The sequence below is a fragment of the Cladophialophora bantiana genome (assembly GCF_000835475.1).
Source record: "Cladophialophora bantiana CBS 173.52 unplaced genomic scaffold supercont1.19, whole genome shotgun sequence".
NCBI classification, from domain to species: Eukaryota; Fungi; Ascomycota; class Eurotiomycetes; order Chaetothyriales; family Herpotrichiellaceae; genus Cladophialophora; species Cladophialophora bantiana.
This window is the reverse complement of record NW_015971593.1, coordinates 723,031-740,746: the sequence shown is the minus strand read 5'-3', so window position 1 is coordinate 740,746 and position 17,716 is coordinate 723,031. Positions and strand designations below refer to the sequence as shown.

The following is a 17,716-nucleotide window of genomic DNA, read 5'->3' as shown; positions in this document are numbered from 1 at the left end:
ACAATCCGCTGATGACACAGACGCTCAGGGTTGGCCAGGGTCAGAGAGCGCTCTCAAGGCTGGGGGCTAGACGCTCGACAGATGCATCGTGGCTCATCCTTGCAAGTTGTATTCTGTGGTTCTTATCTGAACGCTAAGGATGTTTCTCTGAGCAGCCGAGTTGAAATAGAGGACCTCAGAAGCCCTATACAAGAGTGTCAAGCTAGCGCATCAAGGATTAAGATAACCTGTTTCTTCAATGGTCTTTGGGAGGATTTGATACGTTTATGCCTCGATACCGTGGATCCTATTGTCCACCATCAATTTCAAGCCCCCTTTCTGAATGAGCCAAGTATTCGATCCCCCATTGAGTCTAGGCTGCTTGTTGTGTCGAAGTAACCAACTTGAAAGTGTAGGGCGCCAGTGCCGGTGTGCGCTTGTCGGCGACACCATGGTTGCTGACGTCTCTTTGGTCGGCTTTTCTTTCCGCCAGGCTTCCTATGTACACTGGGTGAGAAAAGGATCTGTAATCCACCACAAACAGATCTGAAGAGCAATGTAAGATGGTCAGTCTCCGCGGCGTGACACGAAAGTGGGGACGCGATCCGTCTCGACTTGTGTCACGATGACATCAGAGCCACCAGGGCTTCTCGTAAAGACGCCAGACAGGATTCTGCTTTTGGACCAACCTGAGCTTGTTGCAGATTTCTTCTGGGTCTTTCGAAGATCTAGATCTCTCCTTCCATCAGCATCCGTGCAGCTTGGTCTCGGGTCAAGATGGCTGATCGAGTGAAGCAGGTCGCCGCCGCAGAGGCAGAGAACATCAAATGGATAACCCAAGAGGCTGTGAAATCCCGGGCCTACCTCTATCCCCTCAAGGCAAGCTCTTCATACAGAGAGGGCTCTCTGTTCTGACTGTTCACAGGGTATTTTCTACTTCGTCTCGCACAAGGACCTATGGAAACCATTGACTTCCAAGATGGCTCCGACCATCACGCTGAGCGTAGGAGTGACCACCCTCATGTTCATCGTGGCGTACGTGCCTCAAGCAGCTGTGATGGCTTTCACATCTGGGCCCGTTGCCGCGATCTCAGCAGCCATACTTACTCTTAGCGAGAGTTCGACACTCATCAACCTCCTCTCGAGAACATTTTTGATTGAAGAGGCCCTTGTTGACACCTTTGATGGTACCCTTCTTTCTCGGGATTGCACCAACCTCGTGAAGGAGGGTAGGCAAATAAAAGCTGGAGGAGACAACATCGCTAGACTTGGAAAGCTGCTCAAGCGACCGTTTGCAAAATTCACTCCCAATGCCATCATCCGGTATCTCCTCTACCTACCACTCAACTTCATCCCTGTGGTGGGCACTCTCATTTTCATAGCCCTCCAGGGCAAACGAGCAGGTCCAGCCGCACATACAAGGTATTTCCAACTCAAGGAATGGAACAGGAAACAGCGGGAGATGCACATTGCGGAACATCGCGGAGGTTATACAGCGTTTGGAGTGGCAGCCTTTCTGCTCGAGATGATACCTTTGCAAATCTTATTTTCGCCTTTACCAATACCGTGGGAGCAGCGCTTTGGGCTGCAGACATTGAAAAGAATGCCACGACCGCTCCCAAAGTTCGTGAGCTCGCTACCAAGGCTGAGCAATGACGACTGCTGGATCCACAGGACGCAGACCGGTTGTCAAAAGGGCCATTGAGAAAGGCTACACGAATATTGGGGTATTCCAGGAACTAGTCCCGGAGTGGCCGGTGATGGGGCTAAGCAGATGACAACAAGGCTGGAACAGAAAGGAAATGTTCGGGAACATTTTCGTGGCGGTGGCGGCTCCAATGACAGTTGAAACGGCGTCTCTTTCCATGGATTGGGAGTCGTGTGCAACCGTTGACAAGTCTCTGTCCATCCTCGGCAGCAGCGGACACAAGGCTATATGAGCGCAAGGCATACAGCGATAAGCCTCCAGAGTGAATTCATCAAGCTCTTTGGAATTGAGACATTCGCAGTATGAAATGAAGTGGAAGACACTACATGGTGCGCACAAAGACGAGCCAGTATCCTGCTTCCTGTATTCACGTACCTTGACTCACTTGGAATGCTTGCTTCTTCTGCTTGAGTGATTTCCTGTGGCCGTGCCTTGCAACATTCTACAAGTTGGAGTGCCAGACAAATTCTGCCGGACCTTGTTTATATTGTGTTGACATTCTGGAGACGTGCTCAGCTTCTCTTCTCTTGCCTTCCTCACTCGCTCAGCAAAATACAACATCCATTACTGAACAACACCCTAACTCACCTCTGTCGCTCTCTATCATCAACCTTGTCCCGGCTGGCTCGGTTACCGCATACCACTCCTTCGCGAGAGGTGAGTGTCAAGAGCGCCATGGCGGCGGCAGCTTGGAACTGACCAAAAGAAAGCACATCACACCATGCGCTCCTTCTTCTCAATGTCCAGCTTGATGCTGGTGATCAGTCTCTTTTTCTCCTTCCTTTATCCTTCAGCAACTCATCCTCACGGCGTCAATGACTTCCACCTTCATCTCGCAGGCCGAGACGGCCCAACGCAGACGACCAAATATCCTATCCCAGCCAAAGCTAGAATCAGCTCCGTCTATACAAAGTCGGCCACTCCCTGTTCTGGCGCGCATTGCACTGTTGCCACACCTCTCCCTGGGCGCCTACCATGCAACGCTGTAAACGGCACAACTTTTCTCGGCGCTCCTCCCAGTGGCACAAAGTACACGCTGATCTGCAATATTGATTTCCCTGCTCAGAATATCTATCCCTTCGTTCTAGCTGGCTCCTTCGACGCGTGTTTGGCACAGTGCGACGCCTACAATGCGAGGAATGTCACTACTGAAACTCGCTGTGCTGGATTTGTCTTTGCACCAGACCGCTTCAACGACGCAGACAACTGCTACTTGAAGTCTTCCTTGGATAATCCGGCCTCTGCAACAATCCATCTTGTTGGAGCCACAATCATTTCTTCTGCCTCCAGTTGCTCTTCGTCGACTCCGTCTCTCTCATTTCCGACTCCTCGTTCTCGTCTCGATGGCTCTACACCTTCACTTCGTGTAGGAGAGCTCAAAATGCTTGGGAGCTCCACAAACAAGCCTACGACACAGTATGTGAGCCATGTGCCTGCGAGCCCGCAGAAGCTTGCGATCGACCTACTGGTCCCTGGCCTGAACACCGACCTCATCACACAATACCCAGTAGCAGATGACACAGGGTCCTGGACCGAAAGCCAGTTGCATGGTGATATGAAATTGGCAAACATGAAGGTCGTACCACATATGTCTCGTGATGGTGGAAAAGGAGGCACAATCAATGGGACCCATCTTTTCATCTTCTGTGACACTGCCAGCTTCCAGATCGATCAGACCGCCGGCATCACCCAGATGGTTGGGTTTGTGTCCAGTTCGGCGGCCACAGATGACGGTATGAAGGCGCTTTACGGTGATCCACTTGACTTAGTGGACAATATTGGTGAATGGCAAGATGATGTTGGCAGAATGCGAGGGTTTGCGCCGATGACGACCGGAGAAGAATCCTTCAACATTGATCTTTCGGGGAACGGCTATCGATATGCAGTTTGGCCCGAGTCCTCCCTAATCCCGCTCAATGCAAGCCATGCCCTGCTTTACCCAGCACTGGTGTATGACGTCGTGGATATGAAAACACAAGAGGCAGTCTTCAACAATGTTGGCAGCTCTATCCTTCTAGTCTCTGTGGATCCAACCTATGGTCCGTCCGCCGACCGTGTCGTTCGACAGCTCTATAATCAACAGCAGGTCGCGTTTGGTACTCTGGGCGGCATCCGTTCTTGGGGTTCCTCTGGGACTGGAGGTAACGATGGCCACATCTACCTCTTTGGGAAGGGCAACAACGGTGTTCTCGTGGCGAGGACAATTCCTAGTGGCTACACCGATTTGTCGACGTATGAATATTGGAACGGCATCTCCTGGACCAAAGATATGTCCTCGTCGGACTCGAAGGCTGTCATGCTCGACACCTTGGTCCAGGATCTAGATGTTATCTATGTTCCCGCTATGCGAAGCTTCCTTATGATCTACCTCAACACTCTGGCTGACAATACTTTCTATTATCGCCATCTGGACCTCGGCTTGAATGCGGAGGATAAAGATTTCGACGTTGACAATATTGTGAAAGCCAAGTGGTCAGATGAGCAAGTCTTAGCCCAGATCGATGCTCCTGCCCAAGGTTATATTTACGCTGGCGGCGTACACGCAGGCTACTTCGGCGCCGACGATGTCACCAACGGAGGATGGAAAATGCTGATTACTTGGACCGAACATACCGGAAAAGACGCAGCATCTCCAGAGTCGGGCTACGCACACAAATCTGCATCTGTTCAACTCAGCATTGACTGAACCCACCAGCACCATCTTGTCTCGCAGGGCGCCGCGGCATCTCGAGCATATACTCGGAGTGAGTTTCTCGAGGATACAGACTGATACCCCTGGATACGATAAATGATGTGCACGACCGTTACGGCTGGCCACGTTTCATTATGCGTGTATTACTAGTCGACGCGGCGCGATCTTTCTTTGGAATACTCCTTGTCCACATGCGCGGCTGGGATATCGAGCGACCTTACGAGGAAGGTTGATTATATGAGTTACGACTTGTTTCCGCCTGAGTTGCCCTGAGGACCGCAAATGCTAAGCGGATACCAAATGTCACGAGTAAATAGATGCAGAGCCGCTGAATTCAATGAGATTCCATCTTAGCGGTGATCAAAGTGAATGACCACGCAGAGGAACACAATTGCTAAAAGAGTGTCACCGCAGAAATCGTATGTAATAGTCAGCAGGGCAAAATTACCACCAGAATGCCCGCAAACTAGTTTGGTCAGACAAATGTATTTCTGAGGGTCGCCCAGTGCGCTGCAATCTCTACTTGCCGACGACAACCTGGAGACTTCACTTCTTGCCAATTCCAACCACTTTGCCATTCCTCCGATCCCTTTTCTCTGGAGAAACGCTGTCCACTTAGACTCCCGTTTCCTGCTTATCCGGCTGATCCTACTCTATCATCCCTGCAAGGTTTTCCCCGCGCCCAGCCCACCAGCACCACAATTGCGGGACAATCGTCTCCCCTTTTTGAGGGGTAAGCAGTGCGACAGACGCATCAGCACCAGTGCATCATCCTGCGCGAGATGCTGGTGGAATCCCGCCGAAGCACGGCATATTGTCAAGCGAGACAAGGGAGGGGTGAGAAGCAGTTTCTCAGAGAATACCCAAGTTGTCTCTTGAATATCCAGTCTCTCTGCCTTTCTCTGTCAAGCTCAGCGAAGCCTGCGATAGCAAGCTCAAGAGACCAGAGCTCAGAGGCTGGTACGAAGGAACGTGTTCGATCACGGCATACCCTTCTATACATACTCAGCAGCTGACTTGGGGGAAGCTCGCAAAAAGGCAAAAAGAATCCTGTCAGGACCCTTGTTGGGGTTCAGAGTCAAAAATCTACAATGGCCGCCGTGGGAAACGGTCCATCCTCGACAGAGGCAGCACCCCCAGAGTCTCAGGATCCTGGTTCATACCCTCTGGCGGCGCAGATCCCGTTGAAGGAATTCCAATTGCCAGACTTCCCTCCCCATGCTTCTCGCCTCAGGGAACTCACGTTCACCGCCGACATCAAGCTCGATGAGTACCAAAACATGGTTCAAACCCACAGCGATGCCATTGTCACTCAGCCGCCGTTACCGGATTTGCCGCAATCCATCACTCATCTTACCTTCGAGCTGTTCGGTCTAGGTTTCCCCGGCACGCCCCCCTTTCTCACCAGAATCGCTCGGTCACTGCCAAACATCAGAAGCGTCACATTTTTCAGTTGCTTGATTGACGGTCTCGACGAGGCATCCCGAAAAGATGCAGAAAAGTTCTTCGAGTGTCTGCCAAATCTGCAGGAACTGCATATCATCGATTCCTTCGCGCGGCCCGGGTTCTTCAAGACTGTGGGCGGATTTCTTGAAGCACGTGCCAAACAGAACGCTGGGGAGGGATTGAAGCTCGTCGACGTTAGTTACACCTTCCGTGGACACGAGGACAGCGACTTCCTGGCCAGAGTTCAAGGCGAGGAACTGCCAAATCTGATTGTCAAGGGTTTGGTGGGTGCCAGTTTTGACTTCGTTCCGGAGCGGCAGGACGATCTCGTTGAACCTCCTAAAGGGGAAGACGGGAAGACAAAGGAGAAGGAGAAAATCAATGAAGGGATTCTGCCATTTGCGAGTGATGGGCGAGCGCCTACCGCGGTAAGGAAGAGGTTCGAAAGCATGAGTTACGGAGGACAGTTGAAGAGCCTGAAGATCCTGAATTTGGGCATGTGGTCTCTTCGTCCCACGGAGGTGGGTGAGGTGGTGTATGCATGTGCCGGGGGTGAACAGGCCGGCTTGGTTGACATCACCGTCAGCATCCTTCTCGAAGACGATTGGCCCAATAAGTTGGCAGAAGGCCTGCAGCACCAAGGAGCGGCTTCAGTCCTGGAAGGGATCGAAGTTATTGGAGTTCCCGACAAGGCCAAGGAGGAGGGCGAGGACTGGAAATCCGGCTTGACTGTGGCGAAGCTGGCAGACGTCGAGAAGATTGCCGCTGGTTGTCCGAAGCTGGGCAAATTTGGGATGAGTATTCTCAAGGTCAAGGCTGCACCAAACGTGGTGTTCTTGAAGGAGGGAGGTTCTTGGGTTGAACGGTGATTGCCCTAACATAAGTGGCAACGCATATGGCCACCCAATAGAAAGCATTGGGCGGAGCAAAAGAGGGATCGGGAGGAGGGAAAAGCATGTTCTCAGATATGATGGACTCGATAGCTGCAAGCAATACATGGATCCGGCTGTCCAGCAAGTTATATTCATTGAACTGTGACTACCCTGCGGAATGAAGGAGTGAGCACATGTATTTGATGGTGCCATTAGCTTCGCTGCTCACACACTCAGCACAGCCAGCAATTCGACCGAGACTCGCCCGCCAATTGCAAATCAACATCTTCACACCTCATGGACCTCTCTCGCCAGTCACCATTCTCATCGTTGCCCGCTCCACTCAGTCTCTCGCCCGACTTTCAGAGGCAATATCTTCATGGCGGTGATCTGTCCGAAAATTTGCGCCTGCATCATTCTAAATATGGCAGTTCTCGTCCATGGAGAGCACCACTGCAACCTGACACAACCGTCGCCGACCATGCAAGTTGACGAGACCTCCTCGGTCACACGATGCTTCCCACATTGCTCGCCCTTGGCTTTGTTGTCCGAACTCGGATTGTCATGCAAAAGCCAGCGGAAGAGCAAAGAAGAAAGTTAAAAAGGTCTTCCAATTTAAGATTTCCAAACATCCAACAACTCTACCTGCGCTAACACGATATTTCTTAATGATTCGGTAAGAAAAGCAATTTCAGAAGCCATGGCCGACGCAAGCCCTATCCTGGCGACCAGGACGGCACACCGTCAAGAATGTCGTTGCATGATCGGTTGACCAAACGAAACGGTCTGGTCCTTCGGTACGGCGGTCGCTGTTGAAAGAAGATATCTCGAGGGTCAATGATATTCCTTCTTTAGACGACCCCGCTCGCCGCCGTTGTACTATTCAGCCTGTTCCGGAGCCTGGAGCGTACTGGAACGAAGAGCTGGGCGTGTCAAGTCTCACGGCGGCATTACACGTCAAAGTAGCGGAGTTGGAGAATCGTGGCCTTCAGCATTGAGCTATATTGACATCACTACAAATCCATGGCACAGGGTCATACACTCAAGCTACACTGTAACACCAACAGTTCGCGACATCCTTCCGACTACACTCGCCGACACCGAAAAGAGGATCCTGTGGAACTACTTCAATTTCGCGTCCACGGCTGTGTATGGGACGATTGGTTCGGGCCCTTTGTGCACCTCCCGAGACATTTGCTTCCCTTGCTATCAGCACCACCTTCAAACATTCACATGGATGTTAAGTGCGGCAGAACGACACGCCGCCATCCTAGGGCGTCTCTCCGAACCACCGTCTTTGTTCCGCCGCAAAGGTGAGGCGTATAAACTCATTGGACGACTCTTCCAGGGCATGCGACGAGGTACGCCGACGAAGCATTAGTCTTGATCATTGAAGCCGTTGTGATCGAATCAAGATTCCTCAAAATTGAGGAGATGGAGATGCACATGAGAGGTCTTGATGCTCTGATCAAGCACCGCGGTGGCTTGTCTGCCCTTTTCCAGTCTCCTGCCGTCAGGTACCATCTTCTGTTGTTTCTGGGCGAGCTCGGCGTTCGGGAAGGAAGAGCTGTTGCATTTGATGGAGATAACTAAGTTGTGGGGCGAGATGAAGGATAAGCAGAGTGACGAGGTGGCCATTGTCTTGAAGGCTCTCCGTGAGAGATGTTGGCTGGTCGAGAACGCCATTCTCCTGCTTGTACGACACCAGGCACGCTAACAATCAAGTGACTGGATGATGGATGAAATCTGGGGCTTAGCAATTTTGTCTCTTGTCTACTCACGCACAGCCTGCCTGGAGTCATGCACCGTCACGTTGTCGATGTCAACATGGGTTTCCCAGCCCATACGGCGGACGTGCTCTCTGTCGAACAATTCAGCTCATTGTGTCCTCCTACTTGGCCCAATGGGGACTCCAGCCTATACGTCGAGCCACGTTGTGATGCCTGTTGTACTGTTCAGAGCACATAGACTGTGAGCATCGGTGCCCGACGATGATTGAAGCACCAACTCGCCTGTTGACTTTCATTCAGTTGAGCTCATGAATACTCTGACGTCGAAAGGACACAGAAGCCAATGGGCTCATTTGGTATGAAGAGTGGGATGATGCCACTTCATCTCCGATCCCGAGTGCTCGAAGATCCACCTGGCTTGCCGACATAATAATTGGATCGTGTCGGCGTATATGAAGAGGACCCAGATCTGGTTCCTGAAGTGGAGGACGATATGCCCATCTCTGGCTTCGGGTCATTCAAGGATGTGGGATTCCTATCGACGGATGAAGTGCTGGCATATTCTGAGCCACAATTGCATGAGTAATAGTCGGACTGATTTCCACAATAGGCGCACTTAGGCATCTTGGACTGTGGTTGCTTTGGTGCGTTGTTCTGGTGTCTGGCCGAAGTTCGGTTGCCAGGAGGTTGAGTATATTTATTCTCGGTCGGTTGTCTCTTCGCGGTGGTTGTCTTGGTTTTCTTCGAGGTGCTTGAGTATGTGGAGAAAGGAGAGAGCTGAAAAGCAGCAGATGCAGACCTGCCTTTATACGTGTTGTCCATCATATCACTGGGTATTCGTTTGTGCCTTTGGTCACTGAGCATTTGGCCTGTTGATTGTTGCGATGGATTGAAACGAACGAGGCGAAGGTGGTGAAGTCTGCACTCAGACCGTGACACGCCAGGGAAGATCTCAAGTCATCCAGTGCCAGTGGCGACAGAGATTCGGTATATATGCTGGGAAAATTCCTCAAGGGAAGTTTATTTGCGCAGGTGCAAGTTGATTTAGTCCGTTTGACACTTCTGAGAAGACACGGGGCAGTGATAAAAAGGGAGCGGCTGGGAACTCGAGGATTCGTACCTTCGAGAGCGGTGAATGTCAAACATCATGAAGCAAAGGGCGTTCGGGACACTACTTTGCCTGGAAGCAGCTGCAAAGGCGAAGATGCTGTTAAGGGTACACAGCCTCGACAACGACTCGGTGAGAAGGTGTCACTGTCGCGACGATTTCCTCCTTTCGGTACCACGCGCCGCTGTTGTGGTCGGTTTCAGCGGCCATTTGCTCCTGTCACCCGCTCGTTCTCGAAAATTCGGTGAGCTGCCGCTGTGTCACCTCTTCCCGATAATGAACGTCGATGGCAGCGCTCGGGAGTCGATCCACTCTCGTCGTTGATGGAGTACTCTCACTCACTGCAGCCACCGCATCGGTGAGTACCAATGGGTCTACAATCTGCCAACATCTCGATCCTGTCGTTTCTCAAGCTCGTCATGTTGTGGCAAACAAGCCTTGGACGCGACCGCCACTCGATTGAGAAGCCCCTTTATCCACAACTGATCCCAAGTCCTCGGTATTCCTGTGTGACATTCCTTTGATAATCTAGAATGTTGCCAGCTGAGATGCCACCAGGAAGCTACAACTGGCGGTAGAGTTGAGGTCTCGAAGCATGTCGGAGTTGTCGAAGATCCCGCAAGGTGGCAACCAGCAAATCTTTGAGTCCTGGGAGCCTACGGTGAGAAGCCAAAGTTGTCCTTCCTCCACTGGATGAGCTAACAGTCAGTGAACAATGTCAAAGGCTTCGCAAACAAAGGCTGTCTTGGGCTCGTTAATCAGCAGAGCTATCCCACTCAGTGGTGCTTTTGGGATAGGGATCCTGCCTCTAAACGCTCTTCAACAGTTCAGTCGATTCTAGGTGATATTGATGGCACGCAGGGCCGCTGTCGAGCGAGGCGGAGCTTGAATGCGCCGCGAATTACAAAGTCATGCGGACAGTGGGGGTGCATGTGTTCCAAGACCTGTGGCCTATGCCTGATGTTGCAAATAAGGAATTTTCTATTTCGTATACTGGCAACATACCTCAAATATTAAGTGGATGATTATGCTGACCAGGGCGGTGAAATCAGAAGATCAGACACGTCGTTCGATTCCAAGGGCAAATTTCAATTGACGTCTATTACAATCCTTCTTCCGAGAGTTGCACAAGCAAGCCAGGTTAACACCTACGCTCTATTCTCTCGCATCCGCTTTCTCCACCACGGCAGGGATGGGCAACACTCAAACAGCCATCTGGAACTTGAACAGGTCTCTGCTGATTATGTCATCCTTCTCGGCCTCGAGTTCGGTGACGTCCCAGTTGCTATTGAGGTATCTGCCCGATAGCCAGTCCCTCTTGGAGGCCGTCAGCCATGTCAAAAAACCACCGCACAGGCCGATGTCGTCGTTCAAGACTGTCAAACAATCAGGAGTCAGCATTCTTGGTGCGAGCCCTGAGATCGGTGTTTTGCCCCGGGGGGTTTGTACTTACTTGGCTTCCATTTGGCGCCATCAGAAACTGTGAGATGCGATTGCGTTTGTGGTGTCAGGACCACACCAGGATGCACGGCATAAAAAACCAGGCCAGACTTGGCGTAGTCATTGTGCAAGGTTTCGATGAGCCGATTCTGCGCCAACTTGGAAATGTTGTATGCCATTGGCGTGAAGCCGCTGTTGGGGAAGTGGGAAGTGACCGAGCTGATGGCAATGAACGCTTGCGCCCCGTTGGGTGAAGACTTGAGGAGTGGAATGAAGTATTTGGCCAGATAATAGGAGCCCACGAAGTTGATGTCGATGACGCTTGGGAGGTCCAAGTCCTCTTCAACGTTGTACGGAAGACGAGTCGAGCCATCTTCGGCGGTATAATACTTGCCCATCACGCCGGCATTGGCAATCACGACATCGGCTCTCCCAAATCGAGCCTTAGTTTCCGCCGCCAATTTGGCAACGTCGGCGTCTTTGGCCGTATCCGCCACAAGCGCGAGCACGTTGATGGAAGAGTTGACGGCTTTCAATTGACGGCTGAGCTCGTCGAGGTCGGACTGGGTGCGGGATGAGACGACCAAGCCGCTGGCACCGGCTTTGGCATAGGCAAGAGCGGTGTGGAAGCCCAATCCCTTGCCGGCGCCGGTCACGACCACAACGAAAGGCTTCGTGGGGACAGGGTTATTCGAAGGCAAGGTAGGGCCCTCGGGCTTGTTGTGCAGCGTGGGCGTGACTCGGAAGCCGAAGGAAGGAGGGAAGTGCGCCATTGCTGCGGAGGTTCTGGAGAAATGAGTTCAGAATTCGATGTCTGGAAGACACAGGTTTGGTATCGGGATCTCGTTGGTGATGGAGGTGTGTGATTGAAGATGGTCGTGCCGTGCAGGTGAGAGACTGCTGTTCACTGTTTGAGTTGACTGACCTTCTTCGACGTTGGTGCCATGCGGGTCCCTTTATACCTCTCCGCACCCATTGCCTCAGACTTCTCTCCCCTGACATATAGCCGACAGCTGCGAAGCCATCAGTGCGACATTTTTGTCGAGCTGACGAAGCGGAAGCAGATCTCGAGAGCATTGCCGCAGATTCGATTTGGCGTAGAGCATAAGGAGAAGGGACGATTTACTTCGACAATGACAAAGCAGCAAGCAGGAGTTCCTCGAAGGATTGATACCGCCGTCATTGTGGCAGGGGGAGTCTCCTAGGAGAAGGCTGCAGCGGGTTGGCGCAATGTAGGTACCTAATTACATACACTACGAGCCAGCGAAGCAGACTGCCGCGTGCCTGATTGTGTGCCTTGGAAGCTGGCTGTTCGCAAAAGCACCAGCGAGCAAGTGTACAGGAGGGCGATGAGTATATGATTACCTTCAGTCATCACGACAAAACGGTTTAATGATAACGGCGCTGAGATGAAGCGGATAGACGTCGGAGGCAAATGTGTTCTAATGCGCTCTCGAATCCCACGGCACCAGAAGCCAATTGCAAAAGGGTTTAACGCACGGATAACCACCGGGCTGAGACCAAGCCAGGGTCGAGCTCGCATTGAGAGGGAACTGAGCAGCGGGATCAAGGTACAGTGTCCAGGTACACGAACGCTTAAGTGTGCCCCCTGTGTCCCTTTTTTCTGGAGAAGATGGGCATTATTTCGATTGGAACAGGCCTCCATGACATACATATTTGCCACATGGCTCCTCCTCCATGAAAGGAAGGGGGAGAAAGCTAGACCATTGACTAGGAAAACGCTACAGGACTGGCCAAAAAAATGTCATCCTATCCCTTGCCTCTGGCGACTCCTTGCGTCGCCCTCGAAAATGCTAGTCGGTAACCCGACGCAAGGCTGAACGTTTTTTTCCCCTGCTCTGGCGAGACAGTGTCAATCGCTGTCGTTGCGTTGGTGAAGCCCAAATTCGGGCCCAGCTCTATTCTGGATTAGACAGGCAGCTTACTTGCTTTCTCGCTTGACCATCGTGGCCCCTGGCTCTGGCCCCGGCTGGTGGGCTAACATGGTACACCTGTTGTCATAGCTTACATACACACACGCTGACACATGTGGCATCCATAGTGAGTGGTGAGTGAGTGGTGAGTGAGTGAGGGTCCACTCACTCGCTCTGGCGCTCTTTGCCTCAAGCGGATGTGTCCCGTCAGCCGCTTGCAGTCGCATGCATGCCACAGAGGACCGGTACGAGTATTATTATTATTAGAATTAGCGAGAAGAGATGGTTCCCGAGAAGAGCCAAAAACAGGGGGGTGCCAGGTCTGCCAGGGCCTGGGCATGGGCTGCTAGGCGTTATGGACGTCAATACTGTAAAAGGTGCTCTTGCGGGCCAATGCATCATCATGGAAGGGACCGCGGTTGTGTGCCAAAGGGCTGTTGTGCTGGGCTGTTCCTATGTTACCTATGCATGGGTTTGGGGTCTGGCCTCGGGGTCTGGTGTGGTGCGATCAGTAATCATTAGTCGTGTGGAGGGCCTCACAAGCCTGCTCTTGCTCGGAAGTATAAGCGCGTTCTACTGGGTATACACGGGTATAGATGCAGTTAAGTATCGATCTTGCATGCTGAGGTGGTGCTGGGGTACACATCATGTGGATTATGAGATGGTGATCTTCTGACGGACCTCAGACAGAACAGGGAATGGGGAAAACGTGGAAAGGGTAATAAATAAAAAGGAAGATCCCAAGAGGAGAAAAGAAAAGAAAGGAAAAACCGAGAGTCTAGACATTGAAGTTTGGGCCATCGGCCTGAGGCCGGATTGCACACGCTACACTCACACAACGATAGGACACTTGACGGCGCCCTCCAACAGCGCAATCAGCTCTCTCACATCGCTCAGCATCTCCAGGCTCAACACACACTTCTCGATCTGATCCCGCCTCTCCTCGTCAAGCACGTCCCGCATGAGCATCCGCCACTTACTCACAATGTCCTCGTCGGTCGCGGGGGGAATAATGCCCCTGGGACCCTCGACCTGGGCCTCGACCGTTTCTCCGCCGACAAACCGCACCGCGACAACCGTCCGCCACCCCTTACGCCGGTCGCCGTCGAACTCTGGGTTGTGCGTCGGGGTTATTTTAGCCATCAGATCGCGCAGGAGCGGGCGGTTCAGCCTGTCCGCGCCAAACTGCGCCATGAGGACTTCGTGGTCGACCAGCTGCGCGGCCGCCGCGTATTGGATCGACATTTGCGCCGCGGTCGAGGAGAGCGGTTTATTCACCGGCGCGGTCCAGCCGCCGTGCTCGAATGCCGGCTTGGAGTGCTGAGTCGTAATCGCCTCAATGTTCCTTAGGTTCTCGGCCGCGAAGAGCTGCGCGTGTTCTCGCTGTAGCTTCTCGATACAGTCGACCGTCCCATGTAGGCCCGCCATGGCGGCGTGCAGCTTGACTCGTATATCGTGTAGTTCCCACTTCTCCCCAAGCCCATTAATGAGCTCGTCAGGAAGGGACTTTGGGTTAAAATTGGTCACTCCCTCAGAAAACATGGAGAGAAATCCGCCGTAGGGAGTCTCGTAGACTTCCTGGATCCCAGTATACCCTTCTTTCGCGAGCAAGGCTGCGAAGAGACCGTTACGCGACGCGAAGCCGTGTTGCATACGTTTTGCCATGGAACCGAATTGCGCCGACATTAATCCACCGGCTTGTGTACAGGCTATCCCCAGTGCGGACTCAATGTAACCTGGCGGCAAGTCCAACAGCGAGGCTACTGCGGCGGCAGAGGCTGAGGGCCCTTGGACGGCCCCGGAATGCCAGCCACGAGAGAGGAGATCTGCCCCATGGAGGGCCAGTCCGATACGGGGACCAACTTCACAGCCAACGATGAAAGCTTTGAGGTAGTCTTGACCGGAGAATACGCGCGAAGTCTCTGACTCTGCAGCGGCGAAAAGGGCAGGGAGAAGAAGGGAGCACGAATGCAGAGGCGCGGTGGAGTGGTAGTCGTCGAGCTCAAAGCCTTGGATGAAGGTGCTGTTTAATATACTTGCTGCGAGCGGGGACAGTCTCTTGCTCCCTCCCCACCCGATGATCGTGCATTGACCCTCTGGTTCCATGTTAAAGATTGCTCGCGCCGCAATCTCGGACCATGGCAAGTGGGCAGCGACCAGACCGCACGCAATGCCATCGAGGATGAGGTACTTTGCCCGCCTTACCACGTCGTCGGGGATGGAGCTGATAGTCGTGTCGTGGATCCAGGTGCTGAGTTTGCCCGTGATACTAGACGAGTTACTGACGGCGGTGGGGTCGTGAGATGTTTGCTCTTCTTCTGTTATCGCCCTTGCCAGAGACATTCTGCTTCAAGTCTTCTTTTCCAGTTCAGGAAAAATGACAGCCGAGTTATTGTCCGTTCGATTTCGCAGCAGCAGCGGAGTTATAACTTTGCTGGACTCGTCTTCAAGATCCACAGCGACAACACCAAGGGGCTATATATCATTCAATACCGTCTGGCAGCGACTACTTTGCTCGATGTTTACTCACCTTGGTCTCAGGTCTGAGAGCACAGGAAGAACGGACATTGTGTTTGCGATGTCACATCCACGCAAATTCTAGCTATTCAGGCTTGAAAGCGGGCCGTGACCGGTAAGGCGATCGGGAGAATATTGGACTAGGCAGTCAAGCAGCTGGAAATCTTGATCCTGGAAGAAACAAGAGCCAATGCTCCTGCATGTTCTGCGTCCGAGACAGGACCTGGAGGGCGTGGATGCAGTCGAATGAAAGGAAATGCGAGACATCCGCTCGGCCTTCGGACTTTGAAATGGCGGAATAAAGATGCACCGAGGCCGATTTTGGACCCGAACTCCGGTCCGATATGGTGCGCTTCGCAGGATACCCGTCGAGCGTATGACCTACCACCACCGGAATGAGGGCTCCTGGAGCAAGAAGGCATTCAATCTTAGTCTCCCGCTCTCCGATTACGGCTGACTCTGCCTGCCCGTTGATGGTTCACCTTGCTCAACCAAAGAATAGACACCCGCCGCTTATCCAGTCGCCGCTTTCTCCAATCCATCCCTTTGTTCTTTCTTGATACACCACAATACCGCTCCGCCAAAACTACCGCTCCATAAACCCAACACGGTGAAATACCAGCCTCTACCTGTGGCGTCGAGCTGAGGCTGCAAGACTGCTACACCTGCGGCTGCTATGGCGCATCTCGTGATGCTTGCAGCTGCCGCCGTGCTCGGACTTTGCGGAAACACATCGACCAGGAACGTATTGTAGATCGTGTAGAAACATGTGCCCCAGAAACCTTGCATGAATTGCATATCAGCAAGATTGATACGTGGACATGATAATGTACAGCCCAGCCGTATCCAATGAGGCCGAACGTGGAAACGAGCAACAGCCAGCCGCTGCCGCGGGCTCGGTCTCGCTTGACCGGAAACTCTTTCAAATCGTAGCCTGAAAGACTGTTGATATTCCAGTTAATCTTTTTCGCCGTTGCTTTATAGTTGAAATCCATGACTCTGCCCATGCAGTAACCACCAACGTTGATCCCAACGCCGCGCGGTAGGTACGTCTACCCAATCTGCAATTCGTTGAAGTGATAGATCTGTTTGTATATGTCCGGTAAAGCGGCGACCAGCGAGAAATCCACCGTGTAGAATGATCCGTGCATCCAGAGCACGAAGAACGTATCGAGATGGAAAATAATCCCCAGGCAAGTGAGCGGGTTGCCGACCTGCAGCCGTGAGAGCAATTTTGGACTGGCCGACGTTTCCTCTTTCTCGAGCCCCCCTTCCGAAAGCCCTTGGTCGGTTCCTGGTGCTCGTCTCCCAGGTTTCCCCGGTAGATCGAATGTGGTGAGCCACATTACGATGCGGAGCCAGGTCCGTTCCCACTTTTGTAGGCTTGCTCTCTTTTTGCCATTGCCTACCAGTCATCGAGCCGTCTCCGGCAAGAAGCTGCCAACCAGCAATAACATAGCTCCAACAATGACCAGGGCCCAAAATATCCATTTGAAACTTTCACTGGAATATGCAACCCACCCACCCAAGACCGGGCCGATACAAGCGCCGAGGTTCAACGCGATGCTGACCGGTCCCAGCATCCTCCCCCTTTCGCTAGGCACACAGACGTCAGCGACAACGCCGAAGCTGATGGCATAAGCAGCACTTGCACTGAGGCTCTGTATCGCTCTCAGCCCCAGCAGAAGCTCGTAGTGATTCATGTTAAGTGCTAAGCCCAGGTTCGCTACCATGTACAGGCCACAGGGTGAACAGATACGCCGGTCTCCTGCCTATGGAGTCCGACAATGGTCCGAATGCCGCAGGTGAGATTGCCTGGAAGATGGCACAAATTGTGAGGGTAAGGTTAATGGCCAGAGAGATCGTGTGGAAATGTTCTCTCAGCAGCAAAAGAGGAAAGTAGATCGTGACCATTAATTGAGAAGTAATGGTAGCAAAGCCAAGCAGCGCAATGAGCAAACGCTTTTGATTCTGCCCGAAGGCGGTATAAGGGACAGGTACTGCCTGACCACTGGCATTGAGCTATCTTCGACATTCTAGAGCCTCATCAAGTCTTTTGAGGCGATGTAGAAGATTCCAACACAAATCATCCTAGCACGTCCAAAAAACTAGGTCGACCTTGGTCGACCTGACAGGTTCGCACACTAAGGGCGAACGGCATCACCAAAACATATCTTCAGCTCCTAGAGTCGTTTCAACTTGTTAATTGTGACGCGTCGAGGCGGACAAAAGGGAGATATATGTAGCAGATCTTAAGACGTGGTGTACTGCAGGGATGGTATGTGAGGAT

General features: G+C 52.5%; 6 protein-coding genes across 6 annotated transcripts; 3 read left to right on the top strand and 3 right to left on the bottom strand.

Annotated features, from left to right (window-relative positions):
• Nucleotides 1–756: 756 nt before the first annotated feature.
• Nucleotides 757–1,684, top strand: Z519_10831 (uncharacterized protein; the record flags this gene model as incomplete). Its single annotated transcript, XM_016768546.1, has 2 exons — nucleotides 757–825; nucleotides 905–1,684. 2 exons carry the CDS (start codon nucleotides 757–759, stop codon nucleotides 1,682–1,684), a joined length of 849 nt encoding a protein of 282 aa, XP_016615453.1.
• A 724-nt stretch (nucleotides 1,685–2,408) lies between these two features.
• Z519_10830 (uncharacterized protein) lies at nucleotides 2,409–4,373 on the top strand (the record flags this gene model as incomplete). The annotated part of the gene is made up of 1 exon (XM_016768545.1): nucleotides 2,409–4,373. One exon carries the CDS (start codon nucleotides 2,409–2,411, stop codon nucleotides 4,371–4,373), a length of 1,965 nt encoding a protein of 654 aa, XP_016615452.1.
• A 1,097-nt stretch (nucleotides 4,374–5,470) lies between these two features.
• On the top strand, nucleotides 5,471–6,694 carry Z519_10829 (uncharacterized protein; the record flags this gene model as incomplete). The annotated part of the gene is made up of 1 exon (XM_016768544.1): nucleotides 5,471–6,694. One exon carries the CDS (start codon nucleotides 5,471–5,473, stop codon nucleotides 6,692–6,694), a length of 1,224 nt encoding a protein of 407 aa, XP_016615451.1.
• Nucleotides 6,695–10,738: 4,044 nt separating this feature from the next.
• On the bottom strand, nucleotides 10,739–11,748 carry Z519_10828 (uncharacterized protein; the record flags this gene model as incomplete). Its single annotated transcript, XM_016768543.1, has 2 exons — nucleotides 10,739–10,911; nucleotides 10,989–11,748. 2 exons carry the CDS (start codon nucleotides 11,746–11,748, stop codon nucleotides 10,739–10,741), a joined length of 933 nt encoding a protein of 310 aa, XP_016615450.1.
• A 1,992-nt stretch (nucleotides 11,749–13,740) lies between these two features.
• Z519_10827 (uncharacterized protein) lies at nucleotides 13,741–15,252 on the bottom strand (the record flags this gene model as incomplete). The annotated part of the gene is made up of 1 exon (XM_016768542.1): nucleotides 13,741–15,252. The coding sequence occupies one exon, from the start codon at nucleotides 15,250–15,252 to the stop codon at nucleotides 13,741–13,743; it is 1,512 nt and encodes a 503-aa protein (XP_016615449.1).
• A 687-nt stretch (nucleotides 15,253–15,939) lies between these two features.
• Nucleotides 15,940–17,129, bottom strand: Z519_10826 (uncharacterized protein; the record flags this gene model as incomplete). The annotated part of the gene is made up of 3 exons (XM_016768541.1): nucleotides 15,940–16,360; nucleotides 16,483–16,831; nucleotides 16,952–17,129. 3 exons carry the CDS (start codon nucleotides 17,127–17,129, stop codon nucleotides 15,940–15,942), a joined length of 948 nt encoding a protein of 315 aa, XP_016615448.1.
• Between the last annotated feature and the right edge of the window lie 587 nt (nucleotides 17,130–17,716).